The following is a 17,594-nucleotide window of genomic DNA, read 5'->3' as shown; positions in this document are numbered from 1 at the left end:
GCAAATGCATGATAACAAAAGCTCTTCCCACTCCTTTATCAACACACACACACACATTAACATTTTGTAAAGGATTAGATTCTGATTTAATACCAAGCCATAAATGTGCTTCATTTTATCTTTGTGCATATTTTTTCTTCTTCTTGTATTATAATTTTAAGTCAACGAGGGCAAATTACTAAAAACAGGAATTTGCCTTTTTTTATAGTCTAGCCAATGGGCTGATAAGAATCTTGTAGTGATGAGAAATGATACTTTCATTCCTTAGAGAAACTATGTAAACCATACTTTAAAGCAAAATGATACTTTATAATGGGCAGTGGTGTAAACTGTCATCTATAGCCAGATGGCTAGTGTTTCTTTTATGGGATGTATTTTAGTGATTATGTTGTATAGTTATTTGTAATTGGCAAATTGATAGACTTGCTCTAGTATGTTAGTTATACTAACTAATTGGTGCATTAGAACTTCTTATATAAACATTTTTTTAATTGTGGTTTTAGCACCCATTAACTAAGGTACAAGTCCATATTACTATCTGCAGTTACAGATACAGAGCTTCATATTGTGTGACTGAAAGTTTACCCCATCATTTATAATAGCATCTCCACGTTTCTGACTGCCCTAAGCCCTCTAGTAATCTTCACTCTATATTCTGCTTGAATGAGGTTGGTGGTTATATTTGCACCCTTGATACAATTGGTGCCTTTGCTACCAGCAAAACTCTTATCTGCGTTAGTGTTTCACAGTTATCTTTTATTTTCCTGAGTAACATCGTCATATTTTCTTCATTCACTCAATGATATAGACACTCTGTGTTCTCTTTGTTAAGATTTTTTTTAATTGGGGAATATTAATGCTCTTTATACTTAGGATTCATTATTTTATATTCGGGGGAGGTTGTAGGGGTAATGCTGCAGTGGAGGGGTATACGTACACATGGGTAAGGTTGTTTTGTTGGTAATACCTTTGAATTCTCATCATCACAGGCCTGAAACTGCAATGGATCATGAGCATATGACTGCTGCTTATCCTGTAGAACATAGTCAGTTGGAAACTCATTCAAAAACGGATGTTGCTAGAGACTCAACTGAAACCGAAGGACAAAAGTTTTTAAGCAGATCACTGGAAGATGTAAAACCTCGCCATGTTGATACAAATACTCAGTCTGCTTGTTTTGATGTAATTGATCAAAAGAGCTTACCTACTCCTACAGAAGAGCGGATCTCGGCGCTGGCACTAGAAAGTCAACCTGCCCGAAAAAGAAGTGTTTCTCATGGATCTAACCATGCTCAGAATGCAGAGGAACAAAGAAATGAGCCATCTGTTAGCATACCTAAGGTTACCAACAGATGTATGGATTCCAAAGAAACTGTAGAAAAGCCAGAGGAGAAGCCAAGAAAAGATGGCTTTCTGCGGTCTTCTGAAGGGCCTAAACCAGAAAAAGTCTATAAATCTAAATCAGAAACTCGGTGGGGTCCAAGACCAAGCTCAAACAGAAGAGAAGAAGGTAATGATAGGCCTGTGAGAAGGTCGGGTCCCATTAAAAAACCTGTACTTAGAGATATGAAAGAGGAGCGAGAACAGAGGAAGGAGAAAGAAGGTGAGAAGCTTGAGAAGGTCACTGAAAAAGTTGTTAAAGCAGAAAAGCCAGAAAAGAAAGATCTTCCTCTTCCTCTTCCACCTCCAGCACCAGCTCAGCCTCAGCCACAGCCACAGCCATTGGTTTCACCACCAGTACAGCCAGAACCAGAGAAACCACCATCAACAGAAACATCAACTTTGACTCAGAAGCCATCTCAAGATGAGAAACCTTTGGAACCTGTTTGTAGTGTCCAGGTAGAACCTATAGCTAAAACTGTAAACCAGCAAAGCGTTGCAGCACCGACAGTCAAAGAAGAAAAGCCACCTGAGAAAGTCATTAACAAAGATGTTGGAATAGAAAGACCTCGCCCAGATTCTAGACTAGCAGTTAAGAAAGAATCATCTTTACCCACTAGGACCTATTGGAAAGAAGCTAGAGATAGGGATTGGTTTCCAGACCAAGGATACAGAGGCCGAGGCAGAGGCGAGTATTACTCCAGAGGTCGAAGCTATAGAGGCTCTTATGGGGGTCGTGGCAGAGGTGGTAGAGGGCACACTCGTGAGTATCCTCAGTATAGAGATAATAAGCCAAGAACAGACCATGTGCCTTCAGGACCTCTCAGACAACGAGAAGAAAGCGAAACACGAAGTGAAAGTTCTGATTTTGAGGTTGTTCCCAAAAGAAGGCGACAGAGGGGTTCTGAGACAGACACGGACAGTGAGGTTCATGAAAGTGCGAGTGACAAAGACAGTGTAAGCAAAGGGAAACTTCCCAAAAGAGAGGAACGGCCTGAGAACAAAAAACCTGTCAAGCCTCAGTCTTCTTTTAAACCTGAAAACCACGTCCGAATAGATAATCGGCCCTTAGAGAAACCTTACATAAAAGATGAGGATAAATCTAAACCGGGTTTCCTTCCCAAAGGGGAGCCTACAAGGCGTGGCAGAGGAGGAACGTTCAGACGAGGTGGAAGGGATCCTGGAGGCCGGCCATCACGTCCTGCCACCTTAAGAAGGCCTGCTTATCGAGACAATCAGTGGAACACAAGGCAGACAGAACCTCCTAAACCTGAAGATGCAGAGCCACCAAGAAGACATGAGCAGTTTATGCCTATACCGGCAGATAAACGACCTCCAAAATTTGAGCGAAAATTTGACCCAGCTAGAGAGAGGCCCCGAAGGCAGCGTCCTACCCGACCACCAAGGCAAGATAAGCCACCTCGCTTTAGACGGCTGAGAGAGAGAGAGGCCGCTTCCAAGACAAGTGAGGTGTTGGTACCCTCAAATGGCCCAGCTAATAATGTTGTTCAAGAACCGGCTAATCCACCTGCGGACATTTCTGGAAACAAGACACCAGATTTGTCTAATCAGAACTCTTCAGATCAGGCAAATGAGGAGTGGGAAACGGCCTCTGAAAGCAGTGATTTTAATGAGAGGCGAGAGAGGGACGAGAAGAAAAATGCTGAGATGAGTTCACAAGCAGTTGTAAAGGCTGGTGAAAGTGTTTTGCCTCCAAAAAGGGAAATAGCGAAGAGAAGTTTTTCTAGTCAGAGACCTGGAGTTGATCGCCAGAATCGTCGTGGCAACAATGGCCCACCCAAATCAGGAAGGAATTTTTCAGGTCCTAGGAATGAAAGAAGAAATGGCCCACCATCAAAAGGTGGGAAGAGAGGGTGAGTACTGTAATTTAGAACTTACCTTAAATGAAGGTACACAGGATGCCAGGCTAGATAAAAAGACCCTGTATTCCTGACTGCTGTTAATCTGTTATGCTAAGACACTTCTTCTAAAAGGGTTTTCTTGGAAATTATATAGAGAGCGTTAGAAGTACTTGTACATCCAGAAATGAGCATACAGTCTCTGTATTTGGTTTGTGCTAATGACTAGCTCTCTGTCCTTAGTTTCTCCAGGTGTGTTTTAAGACTTGAATGTGTTAAAGCCACATTACTCTGGCACTCTGTGCTGTCATCTCAGAAATCCTTGGTGAATTGTCATAAATTGTATTCCCTTCTAGAGTTATAATAGTCCCAGAAAGCCAATCCCTGCATGTCTACTATGCTCTAGTGGCCAACATGAGTCCTCTGGCAATGGGTATTAATTAATTTTTAAAACTTCATGTCTGAGGGTGTAGTAGCTTCTTAGTTGGTAGAAGTGTTTACATAGCACTGCATAAACTAGGCATGGTGCTTACATGTCATCTCAGCATGTGGGAAGATAGCGGGCAGGGTAATCAGAAATTTGAGGTTTATCCTTGACTAGATGGTTCAAAGACAACCTGGGAGATAAAGTGTGTGCTAAGGTTGCTCTTTTAATACTAAAATGTTGATTATAACGTTGATACTGGTTTCAGTATTGATAGGGTCCATTCAGATCTTTGACGTTTATTATAAAAGATGGAAGCTTTATATAATATGAAGAGAAACGAGAACGTGGGATATTGTAGCACACAGCATACCATAAGCATTCATGGGTTGATGGCTTATGAGGCTAAGAGCACTGATAGCTCTTCCGGAGCATCTGGGTTTGATTCCCTGTACCCACATGAGTACAGATATAAATGCAGGCAAAACACCTGTATACATAAAAATAAATCTTAAAAGCATTGTTTAGGAATTAGCACAATATTGCAGGTAATCTCAATTTCTTAGTTGTATGAAATTAGTATTTTCAAACAAAATTCTAGAGTAATGGACCAGTTTTTTGTTTTTGTTGTTTTTTTTTGAATACATGCTCAATATAGATTTCACTTTGAATGTTCAAGAGTCAGGGTAACAATAAAAGCAACACAGTAAGTATTTAGCCCGAATAAATTATTGGAATTTCAAGTACTACTAAAAAAATCTTGACTTGATTTTTGTGTTGTGAAGATAGCAACAGCTCTATAAATTTGTAGAAACTCCAGTGAATGGTTGTAGTTACAACAGAGTTTGGCGGGGCCCATATGGAAAGAATGAATTCACTTCAGACTGTTGGGAGTCATGCCGGACACACAGTAATCCTTTATCTTGAGAAATTGTGTAGACCGATACGATACCCATTTTTATGTTATATTTTCATCTGGGAATTTCTTTAAAATAGACCTGGAATAGCTATGTTGTTATATTAAGGAACAAAAACTTAAGGATATATTTATTTGCCTTTGAAGTGAGTTTTCATGTTAAAGGTGTTTTTAATATGGTTCCATCAGGACATAAATCTGATAAAACTTTTAATGTGTATATATGCTGAACAATGTAAACATTTAGAATGCTGTTTTAAATCCTATTTTGTACGCTGCCCACTTTAGGAGCCGATCTAGTACTGACTTGATTACAGAAGTTCTTTTTGATATATCCATATTATAACTCATTTATAAAATGACAAACAGACCCAGTTACCTCCTGGGGATAATTAGAATTCTAGACTTTAATTGTTGGGGAGAACTTCAAAGAGCTGGCCTACTATATTGGAGCTTTAGTTTAATGAAGGTCAGAAGCTGCTGAGAATGACTGGGTCTTTTTCAGTGCTGTTCTTTCTTAGGTATGACTTTGCAAACTACCAGGAAACACAGCTTTGCTTTGTTGGAGTATGTCAAAATCATCTAAAATTATATTCTTTAGGCCATTTGATGAGCAGGCCTCAGGCACAGCTGGAGCTGACCCTGTTAGTGGTAACTCTGCACACCACCAAGAAGGTGTGCCTAATGGTGCAGGACAGAAGAGTTCCAAGGATGCTGCTGGGAAAAAGAGGGAAGATACCAAACCGGGTCCTAAGAAGCCAAAGGAGAAAGTAGATGCTCTGTCACAGTTTGACCTCAATAATTACGCAAGTATGTTTCAGATTCTTTTGTTTTACTTCTTGGTAAATTGAAGCAAATACTGTGAAAACATAAAGAAGGAGAAGTTGTACATTTATGTTAGACATAGACCAAAATAACTTGTCTTAGAGTAAAAGAACACTAGCCTTTTAGCATGTTACAAACATTGGGTACAATTTTTGTTAATGATACTCAGGAAGATTTCACTGTTCTCATTTGAAGGGGCTTGAAATTGATTAAGCCAGTAAAATTGCAAAACATGCTTGAGAAAGCACAGAAAAACAAACATAAAGTGAAGATTTTACGTTAGAACTAAAGCAATTCTGAACATTTCTTCTTAAAAAGAAAAAAGTAATAGTCAATACAAGCAGAGAATAACAACGGGAGGCTGGCTGTGATTGTGGGTAAATTAAGGAAGCCACAAATGAAGACATCAAATACAGATAATAAGCAATACGGAAATATTGGGTGAAGAAATTAGTACAAATTATCTCAAGTTAGATGATTTTACTTGTAATAGTATATTTGTCATTCATTCAGATGAAACCAAAGCAGAACTGAGATTTCTTAATGAGGTAGTTATAATGGAAGGTTAGGTGAGGTAGTTATCCCAATATGAGATATAGGTGTCTTTTCCTTGCTTCTAATTGTGTGTGGTTTTATTGGTATTTGTTTTTATTAAACCCTTACTTGTTTGGACTCAGATCTCAGACATTGTTTCTAGGCCAGTGGTTCTCAAAAGTGTGGTTCTCGACGATTTGTCCCAGTTGGAAATTGAAATGCAAATTCTTATCTACCAGACATGATTTTGAGAACTTTTGTAATTCAAATGGGGGGAAAAGAGAAAGAAATAACTGATCTTAATTGCATGTTTAGGAATTTTTAGCTGGATTATTTAGAAATATAAGTGATTATCCACTCTGAGATACTTGACAGTCAGTTAGTTGTCAGAACTGGGGTGAAGTACTGCTTATATCTAGTAAAATAGAGGGACGGGGATGCCACTAAAATTCTTATGTATAAAACAGCTAGTCCATAGTATGAGGTTGTAAGGATGTTACCTCTTTTCTCAGAATACCTTGTGTTTTCTTTACCCTTTTGTACCGATATGAGATGGATGAGTGATGAAGTGGAGTGGGTTAGTGAAATGACACAGGCAGCCAGCCTGCTTCTGTGCTCTCACAGAAGTTCCTGTCCCTCCTGCTCCTTCCTGGCCGCTCAGAGAGGACCCTGTCTGACACCAGAATATCACTATCCCGTTTCCATAGAGGCACACCTCACCCACCACCCCTAACCCCACCCCCAAGGAGGCATAGATGCCATCTTGAGAATAAACAAAAAGCCTCCAAGTCACTGAGGCTAGCACTCACTGATAAATGGCTAAGCCCTTCTTCCCAGGTACAGCTGGCACCTGTCCTTGGGAAAGAAGCACAAAAAACAAACATCCTTGGGAAGACTAGGGTCTCACATTTAGATCATGAAAGGGAAATAATCAGGGGTCACAGGGGACTGTGACAGTGGCTAGTCATAAAACACACCTGATAGCACCGTAAAGTCACTCCCCAGGTCAGAAGCGTTCCCCCTCCTCCTCCCAGTTGAGAGGTTACACCTTGCTGCCTGAACAAGCGATATCATGTTTGAAAACTGACTTGTTGCCTCCCGCATCACCATAAAATCCAAAGAATCTCTGACTATGCTGTATATAAGCACCAAGGATTCTAGGCTCAGGGTCGCACTCCTGTCCTGCAAGTGGGAGGGTTTACAATCTGAGTCTGACTGGTGTTAATAAAGAGACTCTTTTTGTATCTTTGTATCGGGCCCAGCAGTTCTTAGAGCTCTCCTGGGGGTCCCATGGAGACACAACATTAGTTACTACACAAGAGTTACTGGTTGTGATAGCCCTAGTTGATCTGGTAAACAGCTACCAGGCAGTTCATGGGCAGCTGTTATCAGTAAGCCGAACAAAGAAATGCTTCAGGCAGGATTACGTGTTTTCACGGGATGATTGATGTCATGGAATTTTAAATTAAACAGTATAGATTTTTACACTTTTCCACTTAATATTTTTGACCTATAACTGGAGTAGTTCAGGCCCTGTTAAGTGAAAGACTGAAGTAAATATAGGATTATGATGTTAGTCATGTGTTAGCACATACCTATAATGCTAACAGCTTTAAGGTGGAGACATGAAAATCAAGAGTTCCAGGTTGCATAGTAAGTTCTATGTCAGCCTGGCTTACAAAATGAACAGTTATCTCAAAACAACAATACATGATAGAATTGTGATGAGTTCACTTCATCAATCTCAAATAATAGGACATCCCCGAAAGCCCATTTTAGTGTTTATTTTACATTTTTCCTTGTTCTGTATATAAAATTGTAATTTAAACAATAGAATTTTAGGTTCTCTGCAAATTCCTTCAGTATTTTATATCTGTAGCCAAAAGTCATGTCTCCCGACTTTCAAGCATTATTTAACAGGTTTAGATTTGCTTCAGGCAGGATTACGTGTTTTCACGGGATGATTGATGTCATGGAATTTTAAATTAAACAGTATAGATTTTTACACTTTTCCACTTAATATTTTTGACCTATAACTGGAGTAGTTCAGGCCCTGTTAAGTGAAAGACTGTCTACACTATAGTAACTTTAGGCAAAATTGTCATGGTTTGAAAATACATGACAGTAATAATTCCCACTTCTTAGAGTGATCATGTGTGTATGAAGTAAAGTACTACTGTTCGGTGAGCATCACACATATCTGAGGCTGGGAAGACATAAAATACTTTTGGTTTGTTTTTATTTTCAAAAGAAACTGCGTTGCAGGGGGAAGCTCAGAAACCTATGTGTGTTACGCATTATAAGGGAGAAAATCATTCTACTGGAAATGGCACCACATGTGTATAATCCTAACACTAACACTTGACAGAGCTAGAGGCAGGATCTGGATGGAGTTCAAGGCCAGCCTCGGCTATACAAGTTTGAGGCTAGTATTTGCTACTTGAGACCCTGTTTCAAAACCAAAAGGGTGTATCATTCAAACATGCCATTTTAGGTTTTCTAATCTATGAAACTTTTCCAGAAAGATAAAATACTTTCTTACAGGGTAGGAAATAAGTTATACTCTCAAATACTCTGTCGGGCACGGTCTTTAATCCCAGCACTTGGGAGGCAGAGCAGGTGGATTTCTGAGTTAGAGGCCAACCTGGTCTACGGTGTGAGTTCCAGGACAGCCAGGGCGATACAGAGGGAAAAAAAGAACAACAACAAAAAAAAAATCTTTTGCACATCTGCAGGTGTTGTTATCATTGATGATCATCCTGAAGTAACTGTAATTGAAGACCCCCAGTCAAATCTGAATGATGATGGCTTTACTGAAGTTGTATCTAAAAAACAGCAAAAGCGGTTACAGGATGAGGAACGCCGAAAGAAGGAAGAGCAAGTCATACAGGTTTGAGCTCAGCATTTTATTGCTAGCTTTGTCTGTTGATGTCCAGACCTTGTTAACAAATGGTCAGGTTACTGTCTACTCACAGTCATAGATGAGTGATTATCTTCACACCTGAACTTAAGCAATTTTAAAATGAGCTACTACTATAGCTTGCTATTTTCCTTATAACAGACCATAGGTAATTCAACAATACATTTTTACTAATTTGTTCTATGGTAGAATTCAATTTGTTTTAAATTATGTTGGGAATTGAATGAACACAAGTGCCCTGATCCAGAAGTAACTTTGTCTTTCTCATTTGTTTGTTTGGTGAAGGTGTCAAATGTACTTCAAATTTTGTTAGTTATTTCATATTTTAGAGGGAAGAGTAAGCTGGTATATAAAATTATATTTTGTCCATATTCTCCGTACTATCTTGACTTCTAATACTTTGTAATCCCTAAGGGTGTCCAACTTAGAAAACTGAAGTAGCTAAGTTAGCAGTAGGAAGTTCTAAAATCACTAGGAAGTACAAATGACATGTATATACTGTTTCTTTGGGTTAAATTAGTGACAAAATAAATGATCTGTTTGTTTAAGGTATGGAGCAAAAAAAATATAGGTGAAAAAGGAAGAAGTCAGACTTCTAAGCTTCCTCCAAGGTTTGCCAAAAAACAAGCTACTGGGACTCAGCAAATCCAAGCTCCACCCTCTGCGCCAGTTCCAGTCTCTTCCTCAGCTCCAGTCCTAACAGCCCCAGCAACTGCAGTTCCTGCCTCCACCCCAGCTCCAGTTCCCATTTTGGCATCAGCCACCGCTCTAGTTCCAGTGTCAACCCCAGCTCCAGTTCTAACTTCATGCCCAGCTCCAGTTCCAACCTCAGCCTCAGCTCCTGTTCCAGCATCCACTTCATCTCCAGTCACAGCCTCTTCCTCATCCCAACCATCAGTTCCAGCTCCGACTCCTATCTTGGCCTCATCCTCAACTACAGTCTCTGTCCCTATTCTCACCTCAGCTTCAATTCCCATCCTTGCTTCAGCCCTAGCACCAGCAACTGTTTCTTCTCCAACCCCAGTAGTCTCAGCTACAACTGTGCCATCCATTTCAACACCAGCCGTCCCAGCCTCAGCTCCAACAGCCTCAGTTCCACTTGCCCCAGCCTCAGCTGCATCCACTGCCCCACCCCCAGCCTCGGCAGTGCAGACCCAGACCCACAAACCAGTCCAGAGTCCCCTTCCACCTTCAGCACCATCTTCAAAGCAGCCACCACCCTCGATTAGATTACCCTCAGCTCAGACATCTAATGGCACAGACTTCGTAGCCGCTGGGAAGTCCATACCCACTTCACAGTCCCATGGCTCTCTAACAGCTGAGCTATGGGATAACAAAGTGGCTGCTCCAGCTGTGCTGAATGACATTTCTAAAAAATGTAAGTATGCAACAGAGGCGTGTGGAATAGGAAAAGACAGAAGTACTAAAATTTGTTTTATATCTTAATTAAGAAGTCTTAGCTTCCTTTATTTTAATAGCTTAGTTTCCTTTCCTTTATTTCTCTAAAACAGTTAACAGGATACTTTTCTCCATTGAGGTTTCATATCACCCTAATTAGGATAGTTATCAGGAAACACCAACAAATGCCAATTGGGGGAGGTGGGGTGAAGAGAAAGAGACCCTTATATACAGCTGGTAAATTAGCTCAGCCAATGTGAAAGTCAGTAAGGAAGTTTCTCAACAGCAACAACAACAACAAACTAGAATTACCATAGAATCTACCTAGTCCCTTCCTGGATGTATATCTAAAGGGATTTAGATTAGCAGAGAAACTTGTACATTGATGGTAACAGTGGGGACAATGACCAAGATAAGTAATCATGATTTAGTAGAACACAGTGGGGTTTTACTCAGCCAGCAAGAATTATTTCTGTCCTCTATAGAGAAATGAATGGAAGTGGAAATCAGCATGGTAAACAAAACAAAGTAGATTCACAAGAATTTTGTGTTTCTCTTCCTGTGAGCTTTAGGTTGAGTCTGGGTAGGGTTTATGTACAGGTGAAAATAAAGGTGAATGAGGGGAACTTAGGTTAAAAGTGTGGTTTTCTCAAATGGAATCTAATTTGTATAAGGATAGGGAAGGAACCATTTAACATAACTAGAAAGAAAGGCAGCATACTGCAATAAATGTAGAGCATGTGTTTTGTGAACTAAAAAGTAATAATAGGGATGTGTAAAACACCTTTCAATTGGGCTGCCTTTTGGGGCACGGGCATTTAAGAATCTCTTAGGCAGTAGTGGCACACACCTTTAATCCAGGAGGCAGGGGCAGACAGGTCTACAGAGCAAGTTCCAGGACAGTTAGGGATGCATAAAGAAACCCTATCTTGAGAAAAAAAAGAATCTGTGATAGCAGAATTGTTTTATTGTGTGCCCACCATTGTAAAAGGGTTGAATGTACTAGACTTCAGCATCTAAATTTTAATGGTCACATTTCCTCTGGCTTCTTTTCAGTAGGTCCTATTAGTCCACCACAGCCACCTTCAGTCAGTGCGTGGAATAAGCCCTTAACATCATTTGGATCAGCAACTTCATCAGAGGTAAGAATAGACTTACTGGCATAGATGGGAAGTTAATGACATAGTTTTTAAAAATAATTTCTAAAACTTCATTGTACCTTGGGGCCACTAAAACAGATTAAATTCATGCACAGAATTTCTGCCCTATTGGGTGTGGGTTGAGTTTTGAGTACATTTCTATCAGGTACCCAGATAATGCTAATACTGCTAGTCCTCCATATTTGTAGGCTGCTAAAGGTTAAACATTTGTTTCATTCTAATGTCCAGAAAGGACCTGGTAGAGAACAATACATACAGTCACTATTTTTCAGGCTTGCCTCATATTCCTATCTAGTAGGATAATTACAGAATTTCACAGCTTTACTATTCTATCATTTCTTTTTTGTTTGTTTGTTTTTTTGTTTTTCGAGACAGGGTTTCCCTGTGTAGCCCTGGCTGTCCTGGAACTCACTTTGTAGACCAGGCTGGCCTCGAACTCAGAAATCCGCCTGCCTCTGCCTCCCGAGTGCTGGGATTAAAGGCGTGCGCCACCACGCCCGGCTTATTCTATCATTTCTTAACCATCTGCAATATTGGTCAGTGGTCATTCATCAAGTGAATGAACATTTATGAAGTAGTTCTGATGTGCCAGTTAGTCTCCTTTTTGAGTTTACAAAACTGGCACAGATAATAGAAGCAAAAGGCCTCATGGGAGAAATCAGCAGTATACTTGTTTAGTCAAGATGACAGCAAAGAATTTTCCCAAAGTATATGGAGGTAAGCTTAAAATGACCAAGATAATTTAAAGGCCAGGAGATCCTACTTGTGTGTCATTTGATTGAAGATTTGGAGAATATAAAGAAAGTAGTTTATTCAGATACCTGAGAAAAAGTCAATTCCCAGTTCAGGGAATAGTAGTTATCAAAGCCGTGAGGCAAGAGCAAGCCTGATGGGAGCTGGAGAGTTGGCTCAGCTGGTATAGGAGTTACTGAGTTCAATTCCCAGCAACCACATGGTGGCTCACAACCATCTATAATGGAATCTGATGCCCTCATATGTCTGAAGACAACTACAGTGTAGTCATGTATATAAAATAAATAAATCTAGATTTTTTTTTTTTTTTTTTTTTTTAAAAAAGACAGGTCTGGTGTGTTCGAAGTAGTTCAGGGAAGTCCAGATGACTGGAGTGACCTAAGAGAACAACAGAGTGTGGGGAGGTTTTAGGGGCTTGGAAAGACATGGAGAACCATTGGAGGGTGTGATGCAAAGGAGTGGCAGGTCTGAATATATAGATTGTTTGTCTTATGGATGAGGGAGTAAGGATGACAGTAGTCAAATGATTAATGTGGGATGTCATGAGTAGGTGGGCCATTAACCCACAACTGACTTGGTGTGAACAGGAAGAAAGAAAAAGGTTTTCATTAGTTTAAAATGAGCAGATCCAAATGGATCATGACTAGGTGTGAGGATAAAAAGACCATAGAGTTACATTTAAGATGTTATTGTGCTTACTGCTTTTGCAAAGGACCCAAGTTTGGTCCCAGCACTCACAGCAGGTGGATCAAGATGCCTAAGGGGTCTGATGTCTCTGGCACCCATTGGTTCTGGTACTCTCAGGCGTACATTCCTTCCTACACATGCTAACACAACCAAAACTTAAGTGGACATGTCAATTAGTAGTTAGCTATCAGACTGTATAAATCAAAGAATGTCTGATTTGAAGATTTTACTTGCTAAGTCATCAGTATATCATGGGGTTGGATGAAATTGCCAAGGTAAGATGAATTATAAAGATGCAAAAGTGGGAAATCTAAACTAAGTATTGAGGCTTTCCAGCTCAGAGAAATGTGGGAGATGTTGGTGCCAGCTGCTAAAAGAAGTATCTGAGAGAAAAGAGAGAGGGGATGGATCGTTATATCCAGTAGTGCTGATAGAGCAAGTGGTACATCTACTGAATTGGCAGTAGAAATTAATGCTGTAGGCCCATTACTGACATGAAAACACAATAGCATAAAATATGAGGCGAATAAAGAGAGCTTCAGGGTACAGTCATTCACTACGATGTCACCAGATGATACCTTATGTGTACACCATGGCATTTGTGGCCTCCAAGTGACATTCCAACCAAAATTCCACGTTTTAGTATGCTGTAATACGTGCAGAACAAAATAATTCCCTTGTGATGTATTTCTCAGAATGTGTCTTGTTACTCAATGTAATCACAGTTACACTGTAGGTCAGGGTGAGTATTTCTCATTTTAGAAGTCTTCCTATTAATCTACCATCCCAGTATTCTCACATAGCAGGTCTGGAATAGGCTTCATCATTTATTTTGGTATTAAAGTTCTCTGGGGAACTCTTTCAAGAGTCACTGTGCTTTCTATTTGAGAGCCTTTATTTGATATGTATTGTTGATATTGGCTTTTGTTGTTGTTAATTTTGTGTATAAATACACTGTCACTGCCTTCAGACATGGCAGAAGTGGGCATTGGATCCCATTTCAGATGGTTGTGAGCCACCATGAGTTCAATTTTTTGCTAGAAATTGAACTTAGAGTAGTCAGTGCTCTTAAGCACTGAGCCATCTCTCCAGCCCCTGATATTGGTATCAGAGTGCATTTCTTGCAAAGTCAGATGATTCATGCTGATTTGAAGGAGATAGTGTAGAAATTTGGTTTTGTTTCTTGGCTGCAGAAGTTGTCCTGTAGGCATTCTAAAACCATATGTTTTGGTATTATCTTATTTAGCTGTCATAATTTGTTCATCATCCTCATGTTCTTTGCAATTTCCAGCTTTTATAAGTTTGCAAAATTGACATTTCAGACAATGGCAAGAATTCTCTAATGGCTTCCCATTTCCTTTTCTGTGAGTACACATGTGTACATGGATCACACATGTGTGCATGTAGAGATCAGTGGTCTTTCTGAGTATCTGTCTTCTTTGGAATTCACAGAAAAATCAGAAAGCTATTTATTGTAGAAGTTCACAGCACAAATGGCCACTGAGGCCAGAGCACAGCAGTTCCTGAGCATTGATGGAAGGCAGCATGGAAGAGGCTAGGTGCATGGAGCAGTTAGTGAAAAAAAAGCTGGACACAAAATCCAGATTTGCTATGGTCTAACAAGTTGCTATTTCCTTTAATTTCTGGCATTACTTTCTATTAGTATTTATTCCTTTCCAGTATGTTTTGCTCAGGAATGTCCTCCATCTAGAATTCTTCTATCTTAGCTTTTCTTACATCCCCTAAGGAACTTTTTGGTTCTTTCATTTTATCTAATAAAACCAAAGTGAGACTGCCTAGCACAAAGAATATGTTCAGAAAATTAGCCTGGACTACAAAGTGAATTCCAGAACAGCCAGGGCTATACAAAGAAACCCTGTCTTGAAAAACCAAAAAAAAAAAGAAAAAAGAAAATTAGCTTTTTAATTGGTGACTTGACTCTACCGGTATGTATATTACCTTCCCAATCACACAGTGCTTTGTTGAGTTTTTTATTTAAGTTAACTATCAGAGCAGACTTAGAAGAATCTTTGGCCATTTATAGGTTAAGTTTAATGTTGTTTTAATGATGAAATAACTGGAAACTTATCTTGGTTTTTCTTATCACAGAACTAGAGTTTGAACACTTAAGCTGAAGTCTCAGTTAATATGTAGAATTGCATTAAACATGCTTCTGTTGTGCTTTTTATTTGTTGCACTGCATACATTTTTTTTTCAGTCAAGTCTGAATTTGTTTACTGTGATATACCAAGTGTTAAAACATTATTTTATTAGGGAACAAGAAATGGTCAAGAGAGTGGTGTTGAAATTGGAATTGACACAATTCAGTTTGGTGCTCCCGCCTCAAACGGCAATGAAGATGAGGTGGTTCCTGTGCTTTCAGAGAAACCAACTGATAAAGTTCCTGAGCCTAAAGAGCAGCGTCAGAAACAGCCTCGGGCAGGGCCCATTAAAGCTCAGAAGGTAGGTACTATGCTCTAGGTAGATGTGATTCTAGAATGGACATACTGTTCTAAAATGTAATTTAGTTTTTAATAAATCTTTCATTATATTTTGTTATAACATTGACTTTAGCTTCCAGACTTGAGTCTGGTAGAAAACAAAGAACATAAACCTGGTCCCATTGGAAAGGAACGATCATTAAAAAATAGAAAAGTGAAAGATGCCCAGCAGGTTGAGCCAGAAGGACAAGAGAAACCAAGCCCTGCTGTGGTCAGAAGCACAGATCCTGGAACAGCAAAAGAAACCAAAGCAGTCTCGGAAATGTCTGCTGAAATTGGGGCGATGATCTCAGTCTCATCTGCAGAGTATGGCTCTGATGCAAAGGTAAGTACACACTGACTGCTTCTTTCATGAGCGACAGGAACACTAATCATGTGCTTCATATGCGGAGCATTTGATTATAATGGTGGTTGGGTTGTATCCAGCCCTTTTTGGTGACTTTTGTTGTTTGGTTTTGGGTTTTTGAGCCAAGATGTAGCCCCAGCTGGCTGGCTGCCTTGGACCTCTCTCTCTCTCTCTCTCTCTCTCTCTGTAGACCAGGCTGGTCTCTAACTCAGATCCACCTGCCTCTGCCTCCTGAGGGCTGGGGTTACCACCACCTGGCATACAGCAAACTTACTTTGTGATGTTCTATCATACAATGTAAATGTCTCTGCAAAAGGTTACATTTTTACATAAGTATATCTGTCTTTTGCTGAGTGGCTTAAATAGAAAACTGTAAAAGATGAGACTTGTCTCCCTTGAGTTTGTAAGCAGTCAGAGTTGTCTTTGTCTGGTAGAACTTCATTTTGCCTTCTACTAACTATAATTCAAGCTTAAGGTGAGACACACTTGGAGCACATCACTGTTTCTGAGGTTGAACACTAAAAGTATTGACTTGGTTTTGGTTGCTACACTGAAGGAAAGATACGTATCTTTTAAAATGCAGTCAGCTCCCTTATAGCTGTGAGTTCAGGATCCATGAATTCAAATCTGGATAAAAAAATATTCTCTCTCAGAAATTGGAGGTGTTTTGTTTTGGGGTTTGTTTGTCTTCATTAAACTATAACATCCAGTGGCAGAACATTTCCCTGTATTCCATGCTATTAGTTATTTAGAGAAAATACCATAAGACTTAAGCATCCACCTCTCTGCAGGCCCAGTATGTAACAAGGTGTGCCTAGAAAGGCAAGTTACGTTAAGTAACTAGAAATAGGTAGAAGATACTTGTAGTCATTAGGGGACATAACTCACAGAAATATTTACTTTTGCTGATAGCCTTCTACCTCATGCTATGAAAATAGATTTTAAACATGTGTAAAAGTCTAGCAGCAATTGAGATGTTGTCTCTTGAAGGCAGGTTCATGCTCTTGCAGCCTACTGTTAGTTGGTGGATTCAAGTTTTAGGGCATAGTGGTTTATCATCCCTCTCGTTCCAAAATAGCTTTACTTCTATTAGACTGTCAAAAAGTGGCCTATAAATTCAGCTTTGTTTTCTTTTACTCCTCCACAGGAGTCTGTAACAGACTACACCACACCTTCCTCTTCTCTGCCTAACACTGTGGCTACTAATAATGCAAAGATGGAGGATACTTTAGTTAATAATGTAAGTAATCAATCAGATTTAGCGGGTTTGAATAGGAACCTAACTCATCCATCACTGTATCTTAAGCACACTGTTGTGAACAATGTTTGACTCGCAAGAAATGAGTTGATGGTAACTTTGTATTTTGAGCAATGTATAAATATACCTACTTTTAAAATCAAAGTTTAGGCCTCCCTTCCCCCCACCCCATCCCCCCCATCCTCTTCCTGTTGACATTGTCAGCTTTCAAAGATTTGTGCTGGGACTTGATTTTTGTGAGCACTCATCCTATTAACCTAGTTTGGTAAAAAAGTTTTGGGTTCACCCTTACATATACTATAGTTAATTTTATTTGGTTGGGTAATTTTGTTCACAAATAAGACTTTATGATTCAGTGGAGCCATACTCATTTAAGTCAGTAGAATAAAAGAAACTGGGGTTTTATTTTGTTTTTTTAAAAACAAGGATTTTCAAATTGAAGTACATAGATCTGGCCTTGCCAAAATTGCTTTTGTGGAAATTGAGCTGTAATATGAACATATGTATTCCACAATTTCTTAGATTATCTAATATTAGGTGATGTGTGGCAGATAAAGCCCTAGTTTTAAGGCTTGGATGTTTTAAGTCAGCACAGTCTATCATTTTGCCTACTTCAGTGTAGATGAAAAAACT

The 17,594-nt window shown here is 39.5% G+C and overlaps 1 protein-coding gene across 14 annotated transcripts in view; it reads left to right on the top strand.

Moving 5' to 3' along the window:
* Prrc2c (proline rich coiled-coil 2C) overlaps window positions 1–17,594 on the top strand; it is a 68,976-nt gene that overhangs the window by 33,720 nt on the left and 17,662 nt on the right. For 12 of the 14 annotated variants that reach the window (XM_021176192.2, XM_021176181.2, XM_029483393.1 and 9 more), the window contains exons 16-23: window positions 990–3,254; window positions 5,181–5,389; window positions 8,674–8,828; window positions 9,408–10,236; window positions 11,313–11,398; window positions 15,131–15,319; window positions 15,431–15,682; window positions 16,851–16,943. In XM_021176192.2, coding sequence (XP_021031851.1) covers window positions 990–3,254; window positions 5,181–5,389; window positions 8,674–8,828; window positions 9,408–10,236; window positions 11,313–11,398; window positions 15,131–15,319; window positions 15,431–15,682; window positions 16,851–16,943 — 4,078 coding nt within the window. The remainder of the gene's footprint in view (window positions 1–989; window positions 3,255–5,180; window positions 5,390–8,673; window positions 8,829–9,407; window positions 10,237–11,312; window positions 11,399–15,130; window positions 15,320–15,430; window positions 15,683–16,850; window positions 16,944–17,594) is intronic. The other 2 variants (XM_029483411.1, XM_029483397.1) reach the window with 1 other exon arrangement.

This window comes from Mus caroli, chromosome 1, assembly GCF_900094665.2.
Source record: "Mus caroli chromosome 1, CAROLI_EIJ_v1.1, whole genome shotgun sequence".
Lineage (NCBI taxonomy): Eukaryota > Metazoa > Chordata > Mammalia > Rodentia > Muridae > Mus > Mus caroli.
This window is presented reverse-complemented; position numbering and strand designations above follow the sequence as displayed.